We start from the raw sequence: 27,770 nt of genomic DNA on the forward strand, positions 1-27,770 counted from the left end.
TTTGCTAAAAAAGAAAATAAGTGGGTCGGGTAGGGAGGTCTGTTGGGCCTGGCATCATTGTGTGGTATTGATTTGGGTTGAAGGGGGAAATTGGATCAGGTTGGTGGCCTCTTGGGCTGCTGGACATGGTAATGTATTCGGTTAATCTAAAAAATAGACCCAAATTAGGGTAGAAAATTGCATCTCATAGACCCAAATATGGGTGACTTTAAATATTTGACCCCAATAAGAAATGTCTTTGAAGAATAGTCTTCCTTACTTTTTAATATACTAAAAGTATCATTTTGCCTCTCTACACCTCAAATATATATTTAAACTTTCCATACTCATTTATCTCTCAAATTTTATTTTTTATTATTTTCACTTTTTTATTTTTCCTTTATTTTTATTATTCTACTTTTTTTTAGTTTTTAATTTTTTCTTTTAAATTTATTATTCTATTTTTTTATTATTTTCACTTTTTATTTTTTCTTTTAATTTTATTTTCATGTTTTAATTTATTTGTCTCAACCTATATTTTTTTCTCTTTTTTCTCAACCATTATCTATTTTCTTCATTTTTTCTTTTTTTTTTTTAAATTTATTTGTCTTTAACCTTTATTTTGGATTTTTATTATTTCTTTTTTTTTTTTAGATTTTTCTCAAATACTATTCTCGTTGTTCATCTTTTTCCCTTATTTTCTCAAATACTCTTCTCTTGCTCCTCTTTCTCTTCATCGGACACCTCTCAAATCTTCAAACTCGATTAATAAAAAAAAATGGATGTTGCTTCTGCTAAAGAAATAGAGCGTCTCTCAGTGGCTGTTGCTTCCAATTCTTCGGGACTTTTGCCTTTAAACTTAATTAACATCATTGTTGATGTAAGTTTCTACTAAATTCAGTTTATCATTTACATGTATTTTACATCAATGTCTGAAGAATTCTCTGTCAGTCTATCTTCCTTTAAATATATTTATTGTGAGCTAATTCTTGCCTCTAGGGCAAGAATTATAGAGGATCCATCAAATCATTACAGAACAAAGTAGTGTCGATTCTTATTTATAGGGGTAGTTGTTTCTTTGTGGGATAAGTCTTGCCCTTAGGGCAAGAGTTATTGGAAATTTGTTTAATTAATAGAAAATGTTACAGGATCAATTCTTGCCCATGAGGCATTACTTGTTTTTATGGGGGCTTAGTCTTTGCGTCTATGCCAAGATTTATAGATCATCTACTAACTTAGTAATGTTATGTACAAGTGATGAATGTTGAAGTCAAATATGCCAATAATTGGGTTTTTTTTGTTAAGTTTGTTTAACACTTTAATGTAACCACTTTGTTCTAATTTTGTAAAGTGAAATGACTTGAGAATTAGCTTACAATGAGGTATGATTAGGACTATTTTCAGATAAGCTTCAAAGTGTCTGCGTTAGGCCAGTTACAACTTGTTTGCCTGTTTTGTGCATGTTTTTATGTGCATCCCAGATAGCGTGCTGCCAAAGGTGTTAGTGTGTTACTTAATTCCTTTTGTTCTTTTTTATTTTGATTAGAAATCATCTTTATAAGATTCTAGCTTGACTATTTATGCTTTTTGGTCGTTTCATTCGTCCATTGTGCTTATAAGCCTCCAGCTTCATGTTTTTTACATTATCAGTTAAGGCTAACTTTGAGTGTCTATATATGTATTACTATAATCCTCTTAGTGGAAAATTTGTGTGGAGGAGAAGATAGAGAGAGAAGGGGAGTGGGGTAATAGGAAAACAAGTCATTGATTAAAAGTAATGGAGATAGCTGAGAAGTTACCTATGAAAGAAAAATATGTTTGAACTAGTCAGCACATGCAACATTTAAGCTGTATATTGTTAATATTATTAGTTGGGCAGTTGAATACTATCCTTGGAGCAATATCAGATCTCTTAGAGTCGATATACCCAACGTTTTATTTTTACTGTCATATCGAGAGTTAATCCACGTATTGCTTGATGAAAAATTGACAGTGGATTCATCTTGGATGATTTAGGTAGATGCTAGGTGATATATCTGAATGATAGAGCTAATAGAGCTAGAGTAGGAGCTACAACAACTATAGCACAACACTTTTCTTAGTAGTGAAATCTGTACATGACGAGTTATAGAAAATTTGAAAGAGGAAAATACATGTGTGAATTGATAAGTGACGATTCTATTTGATTGATATGTATTGTTATCCCAAAGTACAATTAGCTATTTAAGTTGTATACGGTCTTGTTCATCCCTCAATTTGTAAGTAATTCAAAGTAACAATTAAATTTGTGTAGTATTGTAGGTTAAGGTCAACCAAATAATGAAATAAATAATTCTAACTCACTTTATGAAAACAATGTAGGGCAGACAACTTGTTTGCCTATTTTGTGCATGTTTTTATGTGTGTCCTAGATATTGTGCTACTAAAGGTGTTAGTGTGTTACTTTATTCCTTTTGTTCTTTTTTTTTTATTTTGGTCAGAAATTATCTCTATAAGATTGTAGCTTTGCTATTTGTGCTTTTTGGTCGTTTCCTCGGGCCATTATGCTTATAAACCTCCAGCTTCATGTTATTTACATTGTCAATGTGCTAACTAGTTGGATTGGTTCTATTTATTACTTAATTTACATATAATAAGCACTTAATAGTAGGCTATCAATTTGCCACTTTGTGATTATTGCTTAGCTTTTAGGAGAGAGCTGGTTTTGTGCACAACTTCTCCAGCTTACCCTCAATGACTCAACTTTGTCTCAAGCGCTTGCTAAAGTTGCTGGACCCTGGTGATGGGTTGAACTTGCACACACCTTGACTAATATTCCAATTTTATGGGGTACTTACCAACAACAAGTATCGAGTAACTCGATCCATCAAGGCTAGAATAGATAGGAAGAAATCACCTAGTATTTTTGTCTTCACTGGATTTAGGACATAAGACCTCGTAGTTCTCAAACACTTCATTGACCACTTGACCACAGTCTCACACCCTTACTCTTGGGTGCAACAAGGAAATGCTTGCTCTTGTAATTATTATTCTTTTGATATTTGTGTTTTAATAACCAAAAAATGCTGCAGGTTAATAATCCACGTAATGCAATGACTCTCGAAGGAGTGTGTTTAGTTTGGTTTACAAACCTGAATCTGGAGAACGTCTAGGTTTAGAAGGCTAAAAATAGAACATTTAGTTGTTCACCCTGTTATCGTTGAAAATCTTTTCACAAGAAAATTTTATGGTTTTACTGAGTGTATTAAACATGTTTTTTGTTTTGGTTTAATTTATGTTTAGTTGTTGATTAGTTGAACTATGTTGAATTACTTCTATGAATGACGCCATGTTAAGGCTTCATTTACATTGCGTAAGCTTGTAGAACTAGAAAAGTGAATAAAGAAGTTAGTACCTCCTTTTAGTAGAAGAAGTTAATTTTTTTCATGTGGGGTGTGAAGAAAAGCGATTAGAGAAAGGAACACCATGAATTGTTGCTTGTACTTATCTACAACTTTGCAGGATCTGTAATGAGAAATAATCTCTGGAAGCTTATTGAGTTAAGGTCTTCATTTTAAAAAAGAGTGAGAAGATCATGTAATTGGGCAAACTATTTGTATTTAATGTAAATATTTATGATTTCTGGTACTTTTCTCCATCATTGTGCTTGTAAGCCTCTAGCTTCATGTTCTTTACATTGTCAATGTGATAACTAGTTAGATTGGTTCCAGTTATTACTTAGTTTACATACATATAATAAGCACTTAATAGTAGGCTGTTGATTTGTCACTTTGTGATTATTACTTAGCTTTTAGGAGAGAGCTGACTTTGTGAACATCTTCTCCAGCTTACCCTCAACGACTCAACTTGTTCTCCAACGCTTGCTGAAGTAGGCAGGAAAGTTGAGCACTTAATAATAGCTCATAGACTTGTTTCTAGTCTTAGCTCTAGGGCAAGAGTAATTGATCATCTGCCAAGTCAGTAGTGTTAACTCTTGTCCATGGGGCACAACTTGTTTCTTTATGATCTAAAAGTCTTGCCTCTTGGACAAAAGTTATAGATCATTTACTAAATTAATAAAGACTATGCTAGAGTCAAATTTTGCCCATGGGGCATAACTTTTATCTGGGTGGACTTTGTGTCACTCTTTTTTTCTTTAATATTGAATATATCTTTATCTGGGTGGACTTTGTGTCACTCTCTTTATTATTTTTTCTTGTTTTATTTTTCTTATTAGTTTACTACTTGCTTTTTCGATTTTTAAATATCAAATTTTTTATCTTGATATTTTTTACTTGTGAGTTTATTTTTGTCAAGTTATATAAAGATCATGATATATTCTCTTTTTTGAGTTATCAACTTATGTTAGAGTATCTCATTAGTTAGACATAGTGAAATGGTATAAATTGTTTCACATACATTAATTTTTTGAAAAATTTTGAACTACATTTTCCTCTAAAGGCAATAGTTATATAATACTCAATAAGTTAGATTTTGTGAAATAACATAAATCATTGCCCATTAATTATTTGTTAGTTTTTATAAGCCTTGTGTTATGTTTTATATGTAAGTCAACAATTACTGCGCATTATGTGTCTAAGTCGAGAATTTTATAATAATCAATTAGTTAAACTTTGTGAAATACACTAATTTTTTAAAAGTCATTTGACTATGTCTGGTGTAAACACTTGTCCATGAGTAATTACTTGTTCTTTTGAAGTCCTCGAGCTGATGACTTGCCTTTAGGGCAAGAGTTATATATCATCTGCTAAGTCAGTACAAATTATGCTAGTGTTAAATCTTGCCCATGCGGCACAACTTGTTTTTTTGTGATCTAAAAGTCTTGCCTCTTGGGTAAAAGTTATAGATCATTTACTAAATCATTAAAGACTAAAGTAGTGTCAACTCTTGCTCATGGACTTGTTTCTAATCTTGCCTCTAGGGCAAGAGTTATAGATCATTTATCAAATCATTACAGACTATAGGCAAAGTCATCTCTTGCCCACGGGGCACAAATTAATTTTTTGTGATTTAAAAGTGTTGCCTCTAGGGCAAGATTTATAAATCATTTGTCAAATTATTACAGACTAAGACAAAGTCAACTCCTGCCCATGGGGCACAACTTGTTCTTTTGTGATTTTAAAGTCTTGCCTCTAGGGCAAGAGTTATAGATCATTTGTCAAATCATTACATACTTAAGGCAAAGTCAACTTTTGCCCATGGTGCACAATTTGTTCTTTTGTGATTTAAAAGTCTTGCCTCTAGGGCAAGAGTTATAGATCATTCATCAAATCATTACTGACTTAAGGCAAAGTAAACTCTTGCCCATGGGGCACAAGTTGTTTTTTTTTATGATTTAAAAGTCTTACCTCTAGGGCAAAAGTTATAGATCATCTGCCGAATTATTACAGACTTAAGATAAAGTCAACTCTTGCCCATGGGGCACAACTTATTCTTTTGTGATTTAAAAGTCTTGCCTCTAGGGCAAAAGTTATAGATCATCTATTGAATTATTACAGACTTAAGGAGAAGTCAACTCTTGTCCATGGGGCACAACTTGTTCTTTTGTGATTTTAAAGTCTTGTCTCAAGGGCAAGAGTTATAGACCATTTGTCAAATCATTACAGACTTAAGTGAAATTCAACTCTTGCCCACGGGGTACAATTTGTTCTTTTGTGATTTTAAAGTCTCACCTCTAGGGCAAGAGTTATAGATCATTTGTCAAATTATTACAGACTTAAGGCAAAGTCAACTCTTGCCCATGGGAAAAAACTTGTTCTTTTGTGATTTTAAAGTCTTGTCTCTAGGGCAAGAGTTATAGATCATTCATCAAATCATTACAAACTTAAGATAAAGTCAACTCTTGCCCATGGGGAATAAGTTGTTCTTTTGTGAATTAACATTCTTACCTCTAGGGTAAGAGGTATAGATCATTTGTCAAATCATTATATATTTAAGGCAAAGTCAACTCTTGCCCATGGGTTACAACTTATTCTTTTGTGATTTTAAAGTCTTGCCTCTAAGACAAGAGTTATAGATCATCAGCCAAATTATTATAGACTAAGACAAAGTCTACTGTTGTCCATTGGGTACAACTTTTATCTGGCTGGACTTGTGTTAGGACATTATAAAATTAGACATCGTAAGTTAGACATTGTAAAATTATGTCGATACAAACTAATTATGTCTACCCTTACTCGCGTGCATAACTTATTTTGGTGGGTCTAAGTTTGCCTCTTGCAGAACATTAGCTAATTTAATACAAATTAATAATATTAATATTTTCCCATGAGGCACAATTTGAAATATATTATTTTATTAATAATTTATTATTTTTTAAATACATAATATTTTGCACCAAGTTTAAGTTAAAAATATATTTTTGTCACAAAAAAAAGTTAAAAATACATTTACGGACAAATTTCATCTCAAAGCTACAATAAATTTTATTTCAAAGCTCGAAAGCGTCGGATTATAGTACATTTATTACCAAAAAAATAAAGTTAAAAATATATTTACCCTTTGCAATAGCTCGAGTTCATAAAGATACAAAAAAGTCATCTCAAAGCTTGAGCTTCGGATTTCTCTCTTTTCTTTGGTGAAATTGCATTCTAACTTTTGGATTTTTGATTTTGCCATTCATCTCTCTGCACTTTAGGTAATTCTCTCTCATTTTTTCTTAGTTTTATTGCATGCATTTGAAGTATTTGTTACCTAGCAATATTTTTAAGCTGAAAATCACTAATCTCTTCTGTGAATCACATTCTATAATGCATAGATTAATTTATAAACTCTATTTTTTTTTATCTACATCACCTTGATGAAAATGCATTTTGGGTGGTTTCTCTACTTATTGATCTCATTATTGTCCAGTTAGTAGGTCATTTAGGTTTTGATTTTGGGTGTTTTGAATAGCCATTGGGTCAATTTTTTTGTCCAATAAATTTTATTTTGCAACTTGATTTTTGTTTTGTTGTTAATTTTTAATTTGATAGTTGTTTTTATCTTTATAACTCTACAGATTTTGTAAATCATGTCTAGCAAGACAAATCATGTCGAGTACTTTAGTGATCCTAATGATTGGTTCAAGTTAGACCCTCATTGGAGAGGGGATTCAAATTATCATACATCGATAACGAGCTTTTTGGATGACACTCAGTTGTCATGGTTAGAGAAAGGGGTTTTTGGAAATCTGATGAAATTAGGTAATCTAAATCCATTAGGTATGCTTTTACATTACATACTTTTATCGGAAGTAAAATGTAACAAGAAGAATTCGATGTCATTTTATGTCCAGAGAAGTTACATAGAGTTTACACTTGATGTATTTGGCCTTGTTACTGGGTTGTCGACTATAAGTTCAAGTAATGTATTGTCATTAATTAGAAAAAAAGGAGGTGGTAGTCATCTGTTGAACACTTACTTTGATGGTGTTGATAAATTAAAAATGAAGGACTTGAAATTTTTTATAAAAGCAAGGAAAGATGAAGTCCAAAACATTTTAGACGTTGTCAAGCTAGCTGAGATATATCTTCTAGAAGGCGTGTTGTTAGGGGGGGAGGAAGGCCCACCAAAGTCATCTATGCTAATTTTATTATGATATTGGAGGATGCAAATTTGTGTAAAGAGTATGGATGGGGTAAATTGTCTTCTGATGAAACTATAAGTTTATTTAAAAGCTCACTGGAACCAACAAAAACTACTGTCGGATCATCATACCAACTTGTTGGTTTTCCATATGCATTTATGGAATGAACATAGGCTATTTTCCCCAAATACAGAGAAAAAAATATGTAGATAGTCTCTAAAGAAAAATATCCACTGACATTGCGTTATGTGGCGTGTACTAATCCACAGTACACAATGGTAGTTAAGTTTTTTAAGTCAAAGAAGTCAAAATCTTCGGTAAGTATGTACACCTATTTTATTTTTATTTTTTATTTGTTTAATTACTATGTGTGTATTGTAATTTCTATTGATTTTTTTTTGGTTAATAGAAAGGTTTGGTTGAGGCATTCTCATTGGAGCATGAGCTGCCAAGTAATAATGACAATGAAGACAAGCGATTTAGTGTGTTAAATCAGAAACTTGATGTATGCATCGGTTCTTTTCGTCTAATCCCTTTTATAAACTTGCCTGTTAAATAGATTATTTTTAATTTTTCATGTATTGTGTATGGAGAAACTTCAAAGCACGTGTTCGAAGAAGTTTAAAAAGATTCTTGATGAGAACAAGTCTTTGAAGTCCGAGTTATCTGAAATCAAAACATTACTGTTGGGAAAGCTTAAAGCGGATGGGGATATTCTATACGATAAACAACTGGATAATCTCCAAGGTGAACCAAGTCATGATCCAATAGTTTATGATCAATATGATGATCCTCACAGACCTACAAAAATGAGAGATCTATAAGTTAATAGTTTCCTACCTTGACTTTTTATGTTCTTGTGGGAGTTGGGGAACAAGCTGTAATTGTGGTGAAGAGGGTCACACTGCATCTAACTGTACTTGAGCCAGATGTAATAAACCATCTTTTGTTTGTGAGAGTTTCGAATATAATGCTAAACAGTGTGCAAAGGTTAGTGAAGAGAATTTATTACTCTTCAATTGATATATGTGACCTTATATTGCTTGTGCTATCTTACTTATTAGTCTTATCAATATCTGTTAAATTGGTTAAGGAGAATCTATCATACTTATATTCTATTATCACCTGTAAAAGGTATTCCACGTACCTTCTCAATATGTTCTCCAATAGTTAACTCCTCCCACAAGATTTTGTAATCCAAGCGGTCAGTATCCATGTCCACCTTATTAACAACACTATTGTTGGTGCTTCCATAGCTACTAGCACTGCTTGTGCTGTTGATATTAAATGAAAACCAGGACCTTGGAGCTTCACTAGTGGTTGTCCAGTGAGTTTTAATAATATGATTGTGTGGTATAAATGTGTTAGGACTAGTGATGTGATTTAACTCATTGTCTTAGTCATGGTTTAGCCAAGGCCACACAAATCATGTAGTTCTTGACTCTAATGCTTCTCTCTCATTGCCTTTCCATGGCCATGATAAGCTATTCTTCGATATCCATGTCTCTTCCTTTGAAGTGATAATCTTAGAAATTCGTTGTTTTCCCTCACTCTTATCCCCAGAATCTCTTAAGGATTTCCCTCAGAAGTGATGCACTTTTAAAAGATTAGAGAATACTCCAAATAGAGACGGTTAACATCTCTCCTAGGTGTACTCACCCCACTTGAATTCTCATCCTCCCGGTGATCTGAGAGAGAAGCATCAAAAAATGCATGGTCGAAATAATCAATAACCTAGGTTCCTAGGAAGAAAGATTTGGTAATACATACGTCTAGCTTCCAATTGTTCTTCTTTAACACTACCTTTTTTGGCTATCTACTTTTATACGCATGTTTTTTGTTCTCTTATTGATTCTTTTTCCTCATAGGAAAAGAAACTATGATCTGAAGAAGGGAAGAATACAAAAGGTCATTCAGATGACAAATAAAAAGTTTCAGAAGAAAGAGTCATTGGTTTGGGGCCTCTAAACACGGAAGAATGAGACAAGCAAAGAATCAGGTAATCTAGTCCTTATATTTTTAGTCCATTGAGTATTTGTAAAACACAAGGATGCTGAACCACATCACAAAGATATTATTGTTCTCATTTGATTGGACCATAAGAAGCACTTAGTTCTTTCTTTAGTTTTATTTTGGTCCTCGTCTGTCTCATAGCTACTCTTTGCCATATTAGATCAGAAATTGCAATTTTTTCTACACAAACTTTTTTGGATAGAAAATTTGGACGTCTGGTTTAAAAATTTGAGATGTTACAATGGCACTTTTGAGCAAATCAATGACCTAGGCTCCTATGAAGAAATATTTTGTAATACATGCATCTAGCTCCTAATTGTTCTTCTTCAACTTTACCTAATTTTGATTCTCTGCTTTATTACGCATGCTTTTTGTTCTTTTATTGATTATTCTTCCTCATAGGAAAAGAATGCGGGAGTTGAAGATCTTCTACCTTTTCCTTTGGTAGAGAGTTCTCAAAATCTTCTCTCTATTCTCAGTTGCAGGTAAAATGACATTAATTCTGCCCGACAGAAAATCAAATTTTTTAAAAATATGTCATGATAAGTCTCCCCAACAGGAAACCATAATTCTGCAACATCATCATTAATTGAAAAAAGTTGTGATATTTATAAATATTTCCTTAATGTCAAACTATAAATAGGAACCGCTGTACACAGTAATATATCTGCAAAACAAATTACTTTTTTATAAACCTTCAAAAAATGAGGCAAGACTTCCTAACAAAGTCATTCGGGTGAGCAATATATCTCCAATGATGAATGGCTTCTTATCATCAAGAAAAACAATAATTGTTCCACTAGTCTATTTGTTAAAACTGATACACAACTTGTTTATGTTGTTCAATAAGGATTTGGTGGTCTTGAAGTTGATGAGGACAACATTGATGGAACTAAGAAATATGGTGATATTTATTCAATAATCAATAATGTTATTTCTAGTGTGTTTGCAGCCTCTTGTAGTTTGCCAACATCTCCTGATGTCAAAAGTACTCAAGTTGATAGATCTATAAGTGTCTCAAATTCCAATTTACATGCTTCTTTGCTTAAACTAATTCACTATAATGTGTTTGTGATTTTCAACAGGAGCTTGATGGTATTAATGGTGATACAGAAGACGTAATTTCTGATGTTAATGAAACTATGAAGTTTGTGAATGTTGATTCAACAACTTGTGTTGTTGAGATATCTGTAAGATCTATCTTTTCATTTTCTTTATTACCTTGTGGTTATTTTTCTATAAATTTTAATTCTTTCTCTGTTTTCCAGCATAATGAACAAGAAAGTACTCATGTTTCTCCAATGAAAAGTAAAGTCTCTCCACTAAAATCTAAAGGCTCTCCAATGAAAAAACGAACGTACATTAGGAGGAAAAAGGGCAGCAAAGCATCCATTAGTGATATTGCTTCCGAGTTAAATTCCATACCATCTTCCATTGAAGTAGAAGAAAAAGACGCCACTCCTAGAAAATTAGTTAGACAAAAATTTCTAGGACTGTTAGCCAAATCTCCATATGTGGTAGATTTTGATTCGGGTGCTTCCCAATTTATATTATTTCAAAAGAATCCTTTCATCTGTGACATTGAAGCATTTGATAATCTTTCAATCTTGAACACTGATTTTTGGGTGTTCATTGAGTGTGGATTGAATACGTTGAAATGGTAGGTTTACTATCTTTAAGATTTTCATTTTTTCATTTTTGTACTTATGGTAACACATATATTCTGATTGTATTCATTTTTCATGTATTTTATGTGCCAAAAATATATACATTAAAGGAAAATATTTACTGCCCAAATGTTTAATGTTTGGCTTTTGTGCTGTGGATTCGAAGGAGTGGTTTTATTCACTTGCAACTTGTGGTCGGCCTTTGAATGACACGGTATTATCATTTGCTATCCTAATTTATATTTATAATTGTAAGACCCCGTAAAGTTTCCTCTTCGTCAAAGCCTTCGAAGTAAGTTAAAAGAAGCTTAACACTTAGAATTTTAGCTAAGTGTTCCAACACTTAGTTCATTTTTGAGCCCTCGAACTTCAATGAATTATTTCACAACCTTCCCGACCTCCGTTTCTTGATTTTGTTATTGCGTTGCGATGGGCAAGGTCGTAAGGTATCTCAAGTGAGTTTCAAAATTTTTAAAATCCATTTAGGGCACGTTTGGGGTGCCAAACCAGTAGCTAAGGGTTATTAAGGGGCGCCACCCAGCTTAGCTAAGGCTCTGGGAAAGGCGCCGCCCACCTTAGCAAAGGCTCTGGGCAAGGGCCGCCCAGGCCATAGCCTTTGTGCCCAGTTTTCTGCTTCTTTTCTCTGTCTCATTAAGGGTGAATATGGTATTTTTCCACTCCTTTATCATCCCCAAAAATACCATATTATTCATACTTTCATCAAAAAACCACCAAGAACATAGCTTAGGGTTTCTACAGAAACTTCAAGAGAACTCAAAAGTTAACCGTCAATTTTCAATAATTTTTTGAGAATTGGAATCCCCATTCTGAGGTCTACAAGAAGCACCCATTAATTTCAAGAATAGCAACCCAAAGTCAATAACTCACTCAAAGTTTTAATTTCAAGGTATGTGGGGTTTGAACAAGAACACTCTTTCATTCTTGTGCCCAAAAGTTTTAGATTTTCTTAAAGAATTTCGTATTTCCAAGCCTTGAATTGCATGATTATTTTGTTTATGAGATTATGGAATTGTTCAGGTCTTGAATTGCATGATTATTTTGTTCAATTATGATCTAAATTGAGAGTTCATGATATAAATTGCACATTCCTATATTGATATCATGTTTCCAGGAAGTTCCAAAAGTTGTTGTCATGAGTTGAACTTTATTATGAAATTGTGAGTCTTTGAGGATGAATTATTGATACTCCAAGAAGTGTACTTTTATTTCCATATTGTTGAGATTTTAAAACTTTGATGAAAAGTCTATCAATATTTCAACAAAAGAATTGAGTTTTGACCCTAAGCTAAGAAAGAAATCCACATTATTTGTTTAATTTGAGATAAAGGGGAAGCATATTGGCTCCCATTACATATTTTTGAATCGTTTAAGGTGGATTTTCTTAAAGTTCCAAGCTAATAAAGGGAGTAGTATTTAGCACCGAGTTGGGCTTGATTTTGAGGTCTCATGCCCCAAAACTACGTGCCCCTGTAGGTTTCTAATTTACCCCAAGTGGGTTAAGCTAGTGATCACTAAAAGTTAAAGGTTCTACTTAGATGGCAAGGATAGAACATCTTTCCCCAACGTGGGCAAGACGTTGGACTCCATGTCAGCTCACATAGTTTATGTCGGTTAGAAGAAACTCCCAAAGTTATATAATCCCGAGTCCTAAGTGTCCCAAAGTCTCTTAAGTTTTCTAGAGTCTCAAGTCTTAAAGTTCCTAAAGTATCAAGTTCTTGAGTTTTAAAGAAGTTTTACTATCCTTAAGCTAAAAGTGTAAGTTTGAAGGTATATTGATTTTGAAGGCTATGACCCTATGATTCCTAAAGTTTTCAAGTGTCATGATTATTAAGTTCCCAAGAAGTTTTTTGCTTTCATGAGATTATAGCTTATGTACTGAAAGTTTATATTTTGAGATTTCATCTAATTTAAAATTTGAGAACAAAAAAAGAATACAGATCTTGAATAAAGTGAAATGACTCATGTGATTTCTATTATCTATTTCCTAACAACAACTGTAATACCCTGATTGTTTCTTAAGCCTAAATCCGTCTTTTGAGTGGATATATATGAATTCCAAAGTGATTGATGTTTAAACCATATTGTATTTCTCTAATTTCTACTTTTGTCATATATAGCATTGCATAAGCTTTCCATCTATACCAATTTCATTGAAATCTGACTTCGGATGAGGGAGTTATAGCCATTTTACTCAGCGATATCGGATCGCCCAGGTTTGGCTGGACCGTCAAGTGTCCCGTCAAGCCAAGGTAGTGACTCCTCTTCCTGGTCACCGTATGACGGCCAAGATGGTAGATCATCAAAAAATTGACGGACCATCAAGGGGTCCATCAGTTCGAGATAGAATATCTCGTTTTTGGCCCCTGAGTGACGGACGACTTGGTGGACCATCAGTTTCCTGACGGATCGTCACTTCAACCGTCACATTGATGTAGAACATTCTAGTTTTGGCACTCGAGTGATGGATGATCTAGTGGACCATTAGGAGACTTGATGGACCGTCAGATCGACTGTTACAGGCCCCAATCATCGAATTTCAACTTTTTTAAAAGGGCATTTTGGTCATTTATGCCCCATATGGTCTTATATATATATATCCTAGTAGAGCATAGCCATTCATTTTTCTCCTTTCCTATTCCAAGAAACATCTAGAAATTAGAGTTTCTTCCAAACCCCCCCCCCCCCCCAAAAAAAAAAATCAAAACTCCTTCCAAGAAATTAAAGGATCTTCCATAGATTTCTCCAAGTTGTCCAAGAATTAAGCTCCCCTAGTCAAAGACATCAAAGATATTAGCTCAAAAATGTAAGGAAGAATTTCCAAACAAGTTTCTACATCTCCAAAATTATAATCCAAGGTATGTGGGGCTTGAACAAGAACACTCCTTTCGTTCTTGTGCCTAAATATTTACTTTCTATTATTGATTTACATGATTTTGCAAGTGGGTTTACACCCAAATTTCTTTATTTATGATTTATGAGATTTGAGTTGAATAGGTTTGATATTTATGATTATTTCACTATCATGTTTCTTAAGTTGAGAATTTATTTCATGAGTTGTATATTGTCATTACGTATTGATGATTTCTAAGCGATTTAAGACAAGTGTCATGAGTTATTCCTTTCCATGAGAAATTTGACTATTCAATATATATTGATATTTGAGATTGAAAGTCAATAATGAGTCCTATGATGTTTCCTTGAAGCTTTGATATTTGAAAATGATTCGAAAAGCAAATGTACTTGATATTGAGAAATATTGTGTTGATTTGAGTCAGGTTAGGAATCCACAAGATGTTTATGATTTGCAGATGAGATATATATTTATGTTTTGGTTTTTAAAATAGAACCATGAGTTGATATTGATTAAGGTGGATTTCCTAACACTTTCTAAGCTGAGTCTGGGAGGAGTATTTAGCACTGAGCAAGAAATTTGGTATTTCCCCAAAACTACGTGCCACCGTAGGATTGATGTTGATAATTATGGGCTAAAAACCGAGTATGGGATTGTGATAATGATATTGAGATTGTACTCCCTAGGAAGATTACAACACCCCCACCAATGTGGGGTTCTCTCCTTAGGAGGACAAAACGTTGGACTCCATGCGGCTCATATAGTGTAGTTATGTCGGTTATAAGAAACTCCCACATTCATAATAATCTAAGTACCATGAGTTACCGAGTCACTCTAAGTCATGAGTCAAAGAGTTTGAGTTGATTTAAATGATTTATGAGATTTATGAAGCATATGTTATTACTGATGACTTACGGAAATGATGTTTTAGATAATTCAAGCGAAGAGAGTTATTATTGTCAGCATGCATGATTTTTTTTTACATTTAGGATATTATTTAAAATGTTGCATCCACCCCCACATACTCAGTACATTCCCAAGTACTGACTCCCATACTCTTTTGTATTCTATATTTCCTCATGATATAGGTTCAGGTGCTCAGTCTCAGCAGTGATAGTGATCTTTGAGTACCTTCATCTACATTTCTGCAGTTGGTGAGTCCTCATGGTTCGAGGACTTGTGTCTCCTATTTTGTCTTATTAATAGATGGTTGTTTACTTTCAGTTCAGTACGAGTCAGTTGGGAATCTGTCCCAATGGCTCCTTAGTCCTATGTAGTAGAGGCTTTGTCAGACTAGTGTACCAGCGTGTATAGAGATTTCAGTATTTTATTTGTACAGGGCAGTATTACTTTATATTTTAGTATGTTCATGACATGGGTATTCCCTCTTTATCTTAGCATGAATTGCGCTATAATGAGTTCTGAAAGTGATGACAGGTTTAGATGGTTAGCTTGAGGCCATGTGTGACGTTGAGCACCATGTGACATCTTGGGATAGGTTCTTGGGGTGTTACAACAACTTATGAGAATTTTATTCAAGATATGTGAGTCATCTATTATACCATGCATGTTTTCTATTAAGACTTGTGATACTGATTATTTATTTGCATATACCCCCACATGCTCAATACATTCCTAAAGTACTGATCCACATATACGTCTATGTGCTACATTATCTCGTAATGTAGGTTCAGGTGCTCCATCCCAGCCTCGCCAGTGATCCCTGAGTGCCTTTATCTACATCTCCACAGTGGTGAGTCCTCATGGTTTAAGGACTGGTTATATTCAGATATTTAGTTTATCTAGTAGTTGTTCATTTCTTTTCGGGGACATGTCCCAAGGGCTCTCTAGTTCTTGAGTAGTAGAGGCTTTGTCAGACTAGTTGTCATATTGTTAGTATGTCGAGATTTCCAGTATTATAGTTATTCAGACAAAGTATTTTCATTGTATTTCTTATGATTTGATATAACAGTGCCCGTGATTTGTTTATTTCATCTCTAAGCAAGTTATTATGTGAAGTAGCAGGCTCAAAGGGTTAGCTTGGGGCTACTTGTAGCCTTAAGCACAGTGTGACACTTTGGGACCCATTTTTGGGGTGTTACAAACTTGGTATCAAAGCCTAAGGTTTAAGGAGTCCTAAGGAGTCCGACAAGCCTTGTTAAGTAGAGTCTTGATCATCGGTATGTAGCGCGCCACATCTATGAGCAAGGGGCTGCGAAACATTTAGGAAAAAGTCATTTCTTTCTTTCAGAGTCTATCATGCTTAAAGATGTCTCTCTCAGCTATTAATTCGTGCTCTCTTATTTTAGAAAATGTCTTCTCGTCGAGCCTACAGAAACAATAATGATCAGGAACCTCAGCCTGCTGATCCCTTGAATGAAAACGTGTCCCCTGTCGAGTTCTGGGCAACTTTTTAGGCACCAGCCCAAGCAGCCACTATGAATGTTCAGGCCAATAACTAGGCCGCAGCTCCACAGCAGCAGGGAGGTGATTTAGCTACTGCCAGGATTCGTAATTTCATACGGATGAATCCGCTAGAGTTCTATGGGTCCAACACAGTTAAGGACCTACAGTTATATCTTGAAGAGGTGAGAAAGATCAAGTAGGTGATGCATGTATCTGAGGAATAAAGAGTAGAGTTAGCGTCTTACAGGTTGAAGGATATTTCTTATGACTGGGTTGGTACATGGAAGAAGAGTAGAGGACAAGATGATGCCCTTATTACTTAGCAGGCATTCTAAGATGCGTTCTTGGATAAGTTCTTTCCATTAGATATAAGGAAGACAAAATTAGAGGAGTTCATGAACTTAAGGCAGGGCTCCATGACTATTAAGGAGTACTGCCTGAAGTTCAACCAGTTAGCAAAATATGCTCCTAACTTGATTGCTGACGCCCGCTCTAACATGAGTAAGTTCATGACAGGTGTTTCTAGTTTAGTGTTGAAAGAGTGCAGGAATGCTATGTTAAATAGGGATATGGATTTATCCAAATTGATGATACATGCACAATAGATAGAGGAGGATAATATAAGGGAAAGAGATAGGTTAAAGGGAAACAAGAGAGCTAGATCCGAGCAGCATGAGTATGGTCAGCTAGGTCCCATGGAGGGAACCACTCTCAGTTATAGAGCCATTCGTCTATGATATCACCTTCATCCGCTAGTGCTTCCATACCCCGAGGCAGGCAGGAGCAAGGGAACAGGCCTGCTGTGTCTATATCCTAAAATAGTGTGAGTAACAGGCCTAATTTTCGTCCCTATGCTAAGTGTGGTAGGACCCATCCTGGTGAGTCTTTGGCTGAGTAGAGAGGATATTTTGGTTGTGGAATGATGGGCCACAGACTTAAAGAGTGCTCACATGCCAGACAGGGGAGCAGAGATACCCGATCATAGGTACAGACCACCAATGCACAAGTTCCCGCAACCCGTCCAGCTTCTCCAGAGGGCGCTTCTTCTAGCACTATTGGTGGTCAGCACCAAAATAGATTCTATGCCTTATTTTTCCGTCATGAGCAGGAGAATTCTCCCGATGTTGTTACTGGTATGCTACGCTATTTCACTTTGATATTTATGTGCTGTTGGACCCTGGGTTAAATTTTTCTTATGTGACACCATTGGTTGCTATGAATTTTGAACTGAGTCCTAAAAATATCCCTGAGCCTATTCTAGTTTTTTCTCTAGTAGGGGAGTTGTTGCTAGGCAAGTGTATAAAAAGTGTCCTATTAATATCCTTCATAGAGTCATATTTGCTGATTTGATAGAGTTGGATATGGTTGATTTTGGTCTTATTCTGGGTATGGACTAGCTTCACTCTTGTTATTCATCTATGGACTACCTTACCTGTGTGGTTAAGTTTCAGTTTCCTGATGAGCCAGTCTTTGAATGGATCGGAAGCTCAGTATCTCCTAAAAGTCATTTTATTTCTTATCTCAATGCCAGAAAGCTTATATCCAAAGGTTGTATCTATCATTTAGTCAGAGTTAAAGAAACTAAGTCCAAGATTTCTACTATTCAGTCAGTCAAAATTGATAATGAGTTTTCGGATGTTTTTCCAAAAGATCTCCCAGGTGTACCTCCCGATAGAGAGATAGAATTTGGGATTGATCTTTTTCCCCACACTCAGCCTATTTCTATTCCTCCCTACTGTAAGGCACCCACAGAGCTTAAAGAGTTGAAAGAACAACTTAAAGATCTTTTAGACAAAGGTCTTATAAGGTTCAGTGTATCTCTTTGGGGTGCACCCGTCCTATTCATGCAGAAGAAAGATGGTTCTTTGCGTATATGCATTGACTATTGTCTGATTAATAAAGTCACAGTCAAGAACAAGTACCCTCTTTCTAGAATTGATAACTTATTTGACCAACTCCAGGGTGCAAGTTATTTCTCCAAGATAGACCTTAGATCCGGTTATCACCAACTCAAAGTAAGGAAGTGTGACATCCCAAAGGCAACTTTTAGAACCCGTTATGGTCACTTTGAGTTTCTTGTCATGTCTTTCGGACTAACCAATGCTCCCGCAGCCTTCATGGACCTTATGAATCAAGTGTTCAAGCAGTATCTTGATATTAGGAGTTTTTTGGGTCTAGCTGGCTATTACCACCATTTTGTTGAGGGTTTCTCTTCTATTGCGTCTCCCATGACCCAATTGACCCAAAAAAAGTTAAGTTCCTTTGGTCAGATTCCTGTGAAAAGAGTTTTCAAGAGTTGTGTAACGACCCAATTTTCTGGAATCGAAACGTCACATGGTGCTCATGATCCCAAAAGACCACAAGCCAACCCTCTACTGATATCTATACCTGAACACTGCTTAATATAGATAATAAATGCAGAAACTGACCATAAGGTTTAAAACTTATAAAAATACTCAAAATTGAAAACTGAATACTGATATATCTTTCTTAAAAGCCTCTAAACTGCCTAAGATGTAGAGTTGATGGGACATGTCCCCAACTAACTCCGTCTACTGAAAATAAAAAAAATCTGATGCAATAATGATATAAGGATCATTCTCAAATAAAGAGGACTCACTGCTATGTCTACTACTGCTGCCTGGGATTGAGCTGCTAAGGGTACTCTGGATCTCGTGACTCTTAACCTATGATGTCAAATAAAACACCATAGCACAAATGCATCAGTACGGGAATATACCCAGTATAATGATGAGGTAAGGTTAAATGCAAGGGCTTATGCATGAACAATTACTTAACTGAATAATCATGATAGTACTGAATGAGAACACATGCATGAATACACAAACCATAATCACAATCATCATAACTCTGAGTACTGAAACTCGGGTACTGCATTACTAACATCTGAACTCACTACTAATACTGAGATACTGAATAACTGAATTATCTGGTACTGATAAATGAGTACTGAAGTGAGATCAGTCTTATCTAGCATGTGATCTCGAGATCCGATATCAAGAATACTCAACTGAATCTGAGACTAAAATCAAGCCTATTTGATGGGTGATCTCTATATCTGATAACAAGAATACTCAACTGAATGTGAGACTGAGATCAAGACTATCTGACGGGTGATGTCTAGATCTGATAATGAGATTACTCAACTAAATCTAAGATTGAGATCAAGCCTATCTGATGGGTGATCTCTAGATCTGATAATGAGATTACTCAACTAAATAAGAGACTGAGATCAAGCCTATCTGACGGGTGATCTCGAGATCTGATAATAAGATTACTCAATTGAATCTGAGATTGAGATCAAGCCTATCTGACGGGTGATCTCAGGATCTGATAATGAGATTACTCAACTGAATCTGAGACTGAGATCAAGCCTATCTAACGGGTGTCTCTAAATCTGATACTGAATAACTTTATATGGGACCAAGCCTATCTGACGAGTGGTCCATGAATCAATAGAACTAACTGAGTTCCTCACTGAGATAGATGACTGTATTTGACAGTCCTGGTTTCTAAAGATTGATACTAAAACTGTAACTGTGGGAAGTAGTCACTTAACCAACATGCCCCGAATCTCAACTGGTGGGGTCCAACCTGTAACCCCAGCTGGAAGGGGTCAATACCATGCCATGGGTAAAGAACTCTCTGGTCAAGCCTATCTGACGGGTTACCCTCGTAGGAAGTTAAGCCTAAGGCAATATAATAGTCAAACCTATCTGACGGGTGACTAGCCTTTCCTGATGGGTCACTCCTTCATCCTGCACTGGCTACGTAGTTCTCGAGTTTAGAGATTGCTCCTAACGAGTCTGCTTCTCTGATGGGGAGCCTCCATCCCTGCCCTCGCTCGGTGCTAACTCCTACTCCCAACTAAAAGACTCTGAATTGATTCTTTACTGAACACAAACTAAGCTGAATCTGATACTGATTATGTTTCTCGAATGATCTGACTGAGTTAAGCTGAATTTACTTTGTTCCGTATCTGACGGAATACTACTGAATCTTGTTATCTAATTGAACGGCACTGAGCTTTGAATAGAGTACTCAATTACTACAGAGGTTAGAACTGGACACTCGAATACTGCTAGATCTGAGATGGGTACAGAACTGAGGCTAGATTACTAGCGATACTGAGATTACGACGATTACAGAGATTACTGAGATTTCTTATGTTTTGTATCCGTTTGAGAATATAGAGTTCTATAACTCACTAAGTTTTGAGAATCATGGCTTGACTGGGATTATCGTGAAAACTGACACGGGCTCTAGACTACAGCTAAATTGTCGGGTATAAATACCCTCAGGACTCGATAACATAAAAGTAAAACATAAACATTCTTGAATAATCAAGGCGATGGACAATCATTCACCATCACAATACTAAGGCATCACTTCAAGCATTTAGGAATCATAAACATATAGTAGTATAGGGAGATATTCTATGGTATCATACTCCATTCAATGAGGCCTTGCATCAAGCACTTCACACATATTTAAGTCTTGGCATGTACTGTAGAACACATAATTGGGGAACTTTATACTATCATTTTACAATTCATTCATCAAATACTTAGCATGTATTAAAGTCTTAGCATGTATCAAAGAGGACAAAATTGGGAAATTTCATGCTATCATGTCACAATTCACTCACTAAGGTTTTTCAATAAACACTTAACATGCATGGGCTTACACATGATTGGGGATTTCTAGTCAACATGATATAATGGCTCTAATTCATTCACATAAGCATTTTATCACACATATGGGGAGCATGCTTTGCTTATTCAACAATTTCTATTCTTAATTGACATGAACACACCACTTAACAAGCAACTTAAAGAGGGTTTATCATGAACATCACATGAATACTACATACTAGGGTCAAAGCTTGAAAACCATCGCAACTTACTAATAGCATGAACATCAATTTCAACTCACATGAATCATAAAAACTCATAAACATACAAGCTTTGAAATTTAGAAAAAGGGTTCTTGAGCTTCTTGGAGGAAAGGAACCCAAGAATCAACATTTGCATACCTAAGAGAAACTCTTTCTTGAAATTTCTTGGAGAGATTCTTGATTTCTTGATTTCTCTTGAAGAAGAAGGAAGGGTTTTGATTTTTGTAAAAACCCTAACTCTTGTTCTTGAACAACTTTGAGAGAAAATAATGATATTTTAGGTGAAAATGAGGCCAAATCCTGTGTTAAGGAGTATATATAGGGGTTGGGAAAAGACCCTTTTCGCCTTTGGAATTAAACTAAAGAATCCTGATTTTACATGCTGGGACGACGTACCACAATAGCACCAACTCACTAGAAATTGGACAATCGGGAAACTGCTAAATAGCGCAATGCAGTGGAATCGCGTTGCCACCTTGGTTGCAAACTAGAAAGGCACCGCAACGCGGTAGAATCATGTTGGTGTACTAAAAATTGACAATTCTAAAATTAATCCTTGGCGCGACGTTCCATAATCGCTGAGACTCACTGAATTTTGATGATTTCCATTTTGGCTGGCTTCGCAATGCGCTAAAGTGCCAGGTGGCACACTGTTTCACTAAAATGGCTCTAACTCTTTGCCCGAGTATTGGAGTTAGGTGAATTTGGTATCAACAGAAAGCTTATTCAATTCTCTACATGACTAAAAGTTGATATTGGGAAAATTCTACACGGTTCAAAATAGTTCTCACTTGGTAAGACAGTTCTAAACCTTTTAGGGCCAAATTAAAACTTCACTAAACACGCTCTGCAAAAATTAGGCGGAAACTTACCGTAAGGTTCTAACTGAAAGTAAATACTGAATATTAAAAATTGAATACTGATACATCTGTCTGAAATACTCTAGTCTAAAAGCCTTTAATTGTACAAAATTGGAGTTGATGGGACAAGCCCCCAACTAACTTCAACTACTGAAATACTGATAAAATGAAGTAATAACTTTGTCCTTGAACTATGAGGATTCACTAATAAGTCTGCTACTGATAGGCTGGGCTGCTAAGTATGGTCAGGAGCCCGTGCGTCTCAACCTATGATATAAGACATCATAGTGCAAAAGAAAGGTATGTGTCAGTACTTTAAATGTACTAATATGCTAGGTGAGGTAGGCTAAGATGCATGGGTTCATATGTATGAACAATACTGACTGAATGACATGAATATAACTATGTAAGAGTACATACATGAATACGTAAACTATAACTGAGATCATGATAACACTGGATACTGAGTTCTGAATCACCGATTTACTAATATCTAAGTTTACTGATACTGTATATCTGATAACTGAGTGACTATAACTAACAATCCTGATTCTAAAGAGTGAGTCTGAGTTCTATACTGAGCTGAGTGACTATATCTGACAGTCCTGAATCTGTAGAACTAAATTGAGTTCTGTACTGAGACTGAATCTAAAACTAAGACTGTGGGAGGTAATTATCTAACTGACATGCATCTCTCTGAATAGATTGGGGTCCAACCTGCAACCCCAGTTGGAAGGGTGTCAGTACCGTGCCACGGGTAAATATAACTGGCTGTGGGGTTAGTCCTAATCTAGTAGGTGACCCCTCAGATCAGTCCTAGCTAGCGGGTAATCCATGAGTATATCAATCCTATCTAATGGGTGACATCTCATAGCCTACGCTGGCTACGTAGTTCTAGAACTTAGGGATTGCTTCTAGGAATCTCAATCCTAACTAATGGGTGAGCTCCCATCCCTAGACTCTCTCAGTGCTGAATCCTACTCCCAACTAAAAGACACTGAATTAATTCCTAGTCATACTAGGCTTGACTGAACTATCACTGATTATACTGTCTAGCTGAACTGAACTGAGTTCACTGATTTTCATTGACTGATGGAATACTATTAAATTCTATTAACTGACTGAATTTACTGAGGTTTGAACTGAATACTGAACTAGACTGAGTTAATACTGAGTCTACTGAATTTTTCTTGAGTTCTGTAACTGACCGAGAGTACTACTGATCATGACATGACTGAGATTATTCTATAACTAACGCTGACTCTAGGTAATCAGCTAAATTATTGGGTATTAAATACCCCCAGGACTCGATAGCATGAAAAGTAAAGCATCACATGACCTTGCATAGCATAGAAATGCACACTTATCATAATGCATCTATAGAGGCATTTTACCAATCACTTGAATGGCATGAACTAGTATACAAGCTAACATGATATAATCTAACTATTTAATTCACATAAACAACTCATCAAACACTTGGAAGGCATTGTATATGCACGTAGTACTAATCAATACATGAGCAACACAATTTCAAGGCTTTAACATGAATTCCCATGATACTACATACATAATAATTATTTTTACATAAATCTTACACTTAATCATGGAATAGAAACCCAATCAACATTATAATCATGAATACACTTGAATCCAAATCATGAAAATCATGAAATCAATTTACTTAAAGTTTAAAATAGTTTCTTGGACTCCAAGGGTGGAAGGGACCCTTGGATGAACACTTGACATACCTTAACAATTAAATTCTGAAAGATTGATGATAAGTTCTTGTGCCTTAAATTGAATTTAAAATCTCCTAGGGTTTGTTCTTGAGAGCAACTTGAGAGAAAAGAGTGTAACTTGCTTTGTGGGGGCTGAATTTCATGTTTTAAGGGCTATGTCAAAGTGGGTAAAATGTCCCAAATACCCCTCTGGATGTTGTTTTGAATTACTAAAAATTGGTTTACCGACGTGCAAATGGATGCACCGCGTTTTTGGCATCAATGCAATGGCCAACGCAACTCATTGAGTCTGCGTCGGTTCACTTGAATTTGCACTGAGAGCTGGAGGAAAATATTCATCGATGTGATGGGCGATGCGGTGCGTCGAGATTGCATCGATCCACTAGTTTGAGCTTTCAAATGTGATCCAAATGAAGTATGAAAAATCCAAAACTTATCCGAGAACACCCACTGATATACCTGATCATAATTCAACCTAAAAATCATTACTTTAAGGTCATGAGGGTTGTGAAATAGAGTCATCAACCTATGAAGGTTAAAATAACACTAAGAATGAATACTTAGCTAAAATTTTCAAAGTCTGGGACCCCTTAACAAGCTCTAAGGGACCGAGTTAAGCTTAGAATTTTGCGGGGTCTTACAATATCTCCCTCTTGGAAATATTCATCCTCGAATGAGACTAACTAAGCTGAGAAACACTAATAGAATGAGCTCACACACTGAACATGTATATTTGATGCATGGAACACCGTACTGAAGCTACTGATAAGCTAAGTTTTCAAAGTAAACATGCATATCTGATGCATGAGTACATGACTGAACTGATTCGTGAATGCATGACAGAATATGCAATAGTAATGGATACCAAGTTTATAACTATAATTGAACATAAATTAAGCCAATCTAAAGAAGACTGTTACCTTAGGATAAGAATACTGATAAACCTAAGATCATTTACTAAACATGTATGAACGGGAACAGGCAAAGATAACTGATCCTAAAACGTGATACATGAACTGAATTTCATGAACTAAAATAAGGCCCTGAATACATGGCTTACGGCTGAAGTTGGAACTTGAGGGTCCACCTATGAGTACCCACTACTCCAAACTGGATTAATTACGTAAAGAGAAGATGAAAGGTTTAGGTCATGAAAGCTCGGGGGGATTATAGTGCATCTCTCCCTTGGGATATTACATCCCCTGAAAAATGCTGACTTGGCTGAGATACTAAGGAAAAACTGAGACGATGTACAGGGAACCTACAAACTGAATCATGACAGCATATGGGGAATCTGAAACTGAGGCATGACACCTGAATTAAGTTGAACTCGCAACCACATGGTTTCTTTATATGAGACTTTGGATAGCGTGACTAGATGGAAGTATGGGAAACCCAACCATACGAACATTATCCATCTAACTTCTAAAATGAATTATTGGTTTTGCGGAATAACTTATGCTGAAAACTTATATTCGACTGGAGCCTTTCTTTGACACTCTTTATATAGAGTTCTAGTGGCTTTAAGGAAAAAGGAGTCTTGGCATGGCTGAATAAAACAGCTGAATAAGAAAATCACATCCTGGCTAAAATTCTGTAATATGAGTCGGGGCCTATAAAACATCATCTAAGATGAAGTGACTAAGCCCTATGCACTGCACCTACAAAATTTCAAGCTTAGATATATCCCTTGAATAATCTCTTAACTATACTCTCCACCTTAGTACAACACATCACCTAAGACTACTGAAAATATTAACATGGGTGTTGAGCATGAGTGCATAAACTTACTAACTTATGTGATTATCTGAATGGCTGATAGCCGAATATTTAGTCATGTAATATTGAACTGTACTTAGTCTGAATAACTGGACTGGAACTGTAGAGTATCATGCATACGAGGTAAGGACTAACTGGATAACATGAGATAACTAAGCATAAATTCGTGAAAACTATATTATTTGAGAAGGCAAGATCAAGTGTATAACATAACTCTAAAATAGTCTGTAAACTGAGGTACTGAAATACTGATAACTGAATAACTGATAACTGTACGCTATGGTCAAGCAAATCTAAAACTGAACTGAATTACTAATTTGATTACTGGACTGGGACTATGACTAAGACTGTAACTAAGACGGCAACTAAGACTGTACTAGAACTGAATACTGGTTTTTGATAACTATGTGATAGAGACTAACATAAATTGAGGATCTGAATAGACACTCACACTCTACATTTTCTCAACTTCTCATCTTACGAAAAATTTTGATTTTTCTCCCTTCATGCACTAAATATGACTTCCTGCTAGCCATTTTCTTGAACACTAGCCTGACATTCAAGAATATCTTCATAACTATAGCCTCATTTAAAACAAGTATACAATCGTTCATCACTCTATTATTTCATAAGGAGAGTTCACTGAAGGGTTAAAACATGAGGACCTGAAGCATGAATAAATACTATACAAAACTCGACACTTACTGAGGCCTGAGGAATAGAATATTAATATCATAGATTTATCAAAAGATCTAAATTAAGCACCGTGTAGCATTCGGGGTACAGACTCTAGGCATTAAAATAACAAGTTATGCTCTATGGGCAAGAGTTGACACCAGCTTAGTGTGTAATAACTTGGCAGATGATCTACAGCTCGTGCCCTAGAGGCAAAAATTAATACAACAAATGAATAAGTATGCCCTACGGCCAAATGTTGATACTATATTAGTGTGTAATGATTTGGTAGATAATCTATAAGTCTTGCCCAAGAGGCAAGATCAACAAGTTATGCCCCATGGGATAGAGTTGACACTAGAAGAGTCTATAATGATTTGCCAGATGATCTATAACTCTTGCCCTAGAGGCAAGACTTAGACATCAAAGATGGTGTAACTTACAATTTTTCAAAGAACATTCTTCCTCTACCATACAAAATATGTTTATAGGAATATTATAATTTTACAACCATATAAGAATCAATCTTCTAGACCAAAAACTAAAATACTATAAGCCAAGAACAAAATAATAATACCAAAAGAAAATCATGGGGAAGTATTCAATTACGAGTAGAAAAAAAAATGATACCAATCAACAAACCAAGAATTTAACCAAATAAATAAACTGGAGAACTAACTACTGAGAAGGAGTAGATGAACCTTAGATTACAAGGTCTGAACTGTTTCTTATTTTATGCCATTTAATCGAGGACAAATATGATTGAAAAGTTCATAATGATCAAAATACTCATGTTGCAGTCGCATATAATTAATGATAAGATAGACCCCATAGGAACAAGTTATACCTCATGGGCATGAATTGGTCCTGCCACATTGTTTACTAATTTAGAAGATACTCAATAACCCTTGCCTCAGGGGCAAGACTTGCCACAAGGAGAAGCAAAAAATATTCTTCAATAATAAAACATAAATATATAAAGATACCAATAAATAAATCAGTAGCAATTCTACATTGTATACTTTACGTTATCACGTAAAAAATAGTCGATTCAATTTGAAAAGACTGTTTAAACTTTACATAATTGCATAAAAATAGCTAAAAATCCTTCATGTGCAGTGATTTTCAATAACTACAAAACTAAACTACTCTTCCTGGTGTGCACTCTTCCTCTTTTCCCTTTCGAATAATCTGTCAACTTTTTCTATAGTGTTGTATTTTATACAAGCTTCTAGTTTTCTATTTCCATAATCCCATAACAAAGCTCCATACCTCATGCAAACATAACTAAT

General features: G+C 35.3%; 1 protein-coding gene across 1 annotated transcript; it reads left to right on the plus strand.

Moving 5' to 3' along the window:
- The first annotated feature begins 9,965 nt into the window (after positions 1–9,965).
- On the plus strand, positions 9,966–11,674 carry LOC124889406. The gene is made up of 2 exons (XM_047401078.1): positions 9,966–10,749; positions 10,828–11,674. Exons 1-2 carry the CDS (start codon positions 10,702–10,704, stop codon positions 11,221–11,223), a joined length of 444 nt encoding a protein of 147 aa, XP_047257034.1. The 5' UTR covers positions 9,966–10,701; the 3' UTR covers positions 11,224–11,674.
- Positions 11,675–27,770: the final 16,096 nt, after the last annotated feature.

The sequence above is a fragment of the Capsicum annuum genome, chromosome 12, assembly GCF_002878395.1.
Source record: "Capsicum annuum cultivar UCD-10X-F1 chromosome 12, UCD10Xv1.1, whole genome shotgun sequence".
Classification (NCBI taxonomy): domain Eukaryota; kingdom Viridiplantae; phylum Streptophyta; class Magnoliopsida; order Solanales; family Solanaceae; genus Capsicum; species Capsicum annuum.

Bases quoted from the DNA above. Each gene is read 5' to 3' on its own strand.
- LOC124889406 (XM_047401078.1), top strand. From the start codon at position 10,702: ATGAAGTTTGTGAATGTTGATTCAACAACTTGTGTTGTTGAGATATCT. The intron at 10,750-10,827 runs GTAAGATCTATC...TCTGTTTTCCAG, and splicing joins CTTGTGTTGTTGAGATATCT to CATAATGAACAAGAAAGTAC.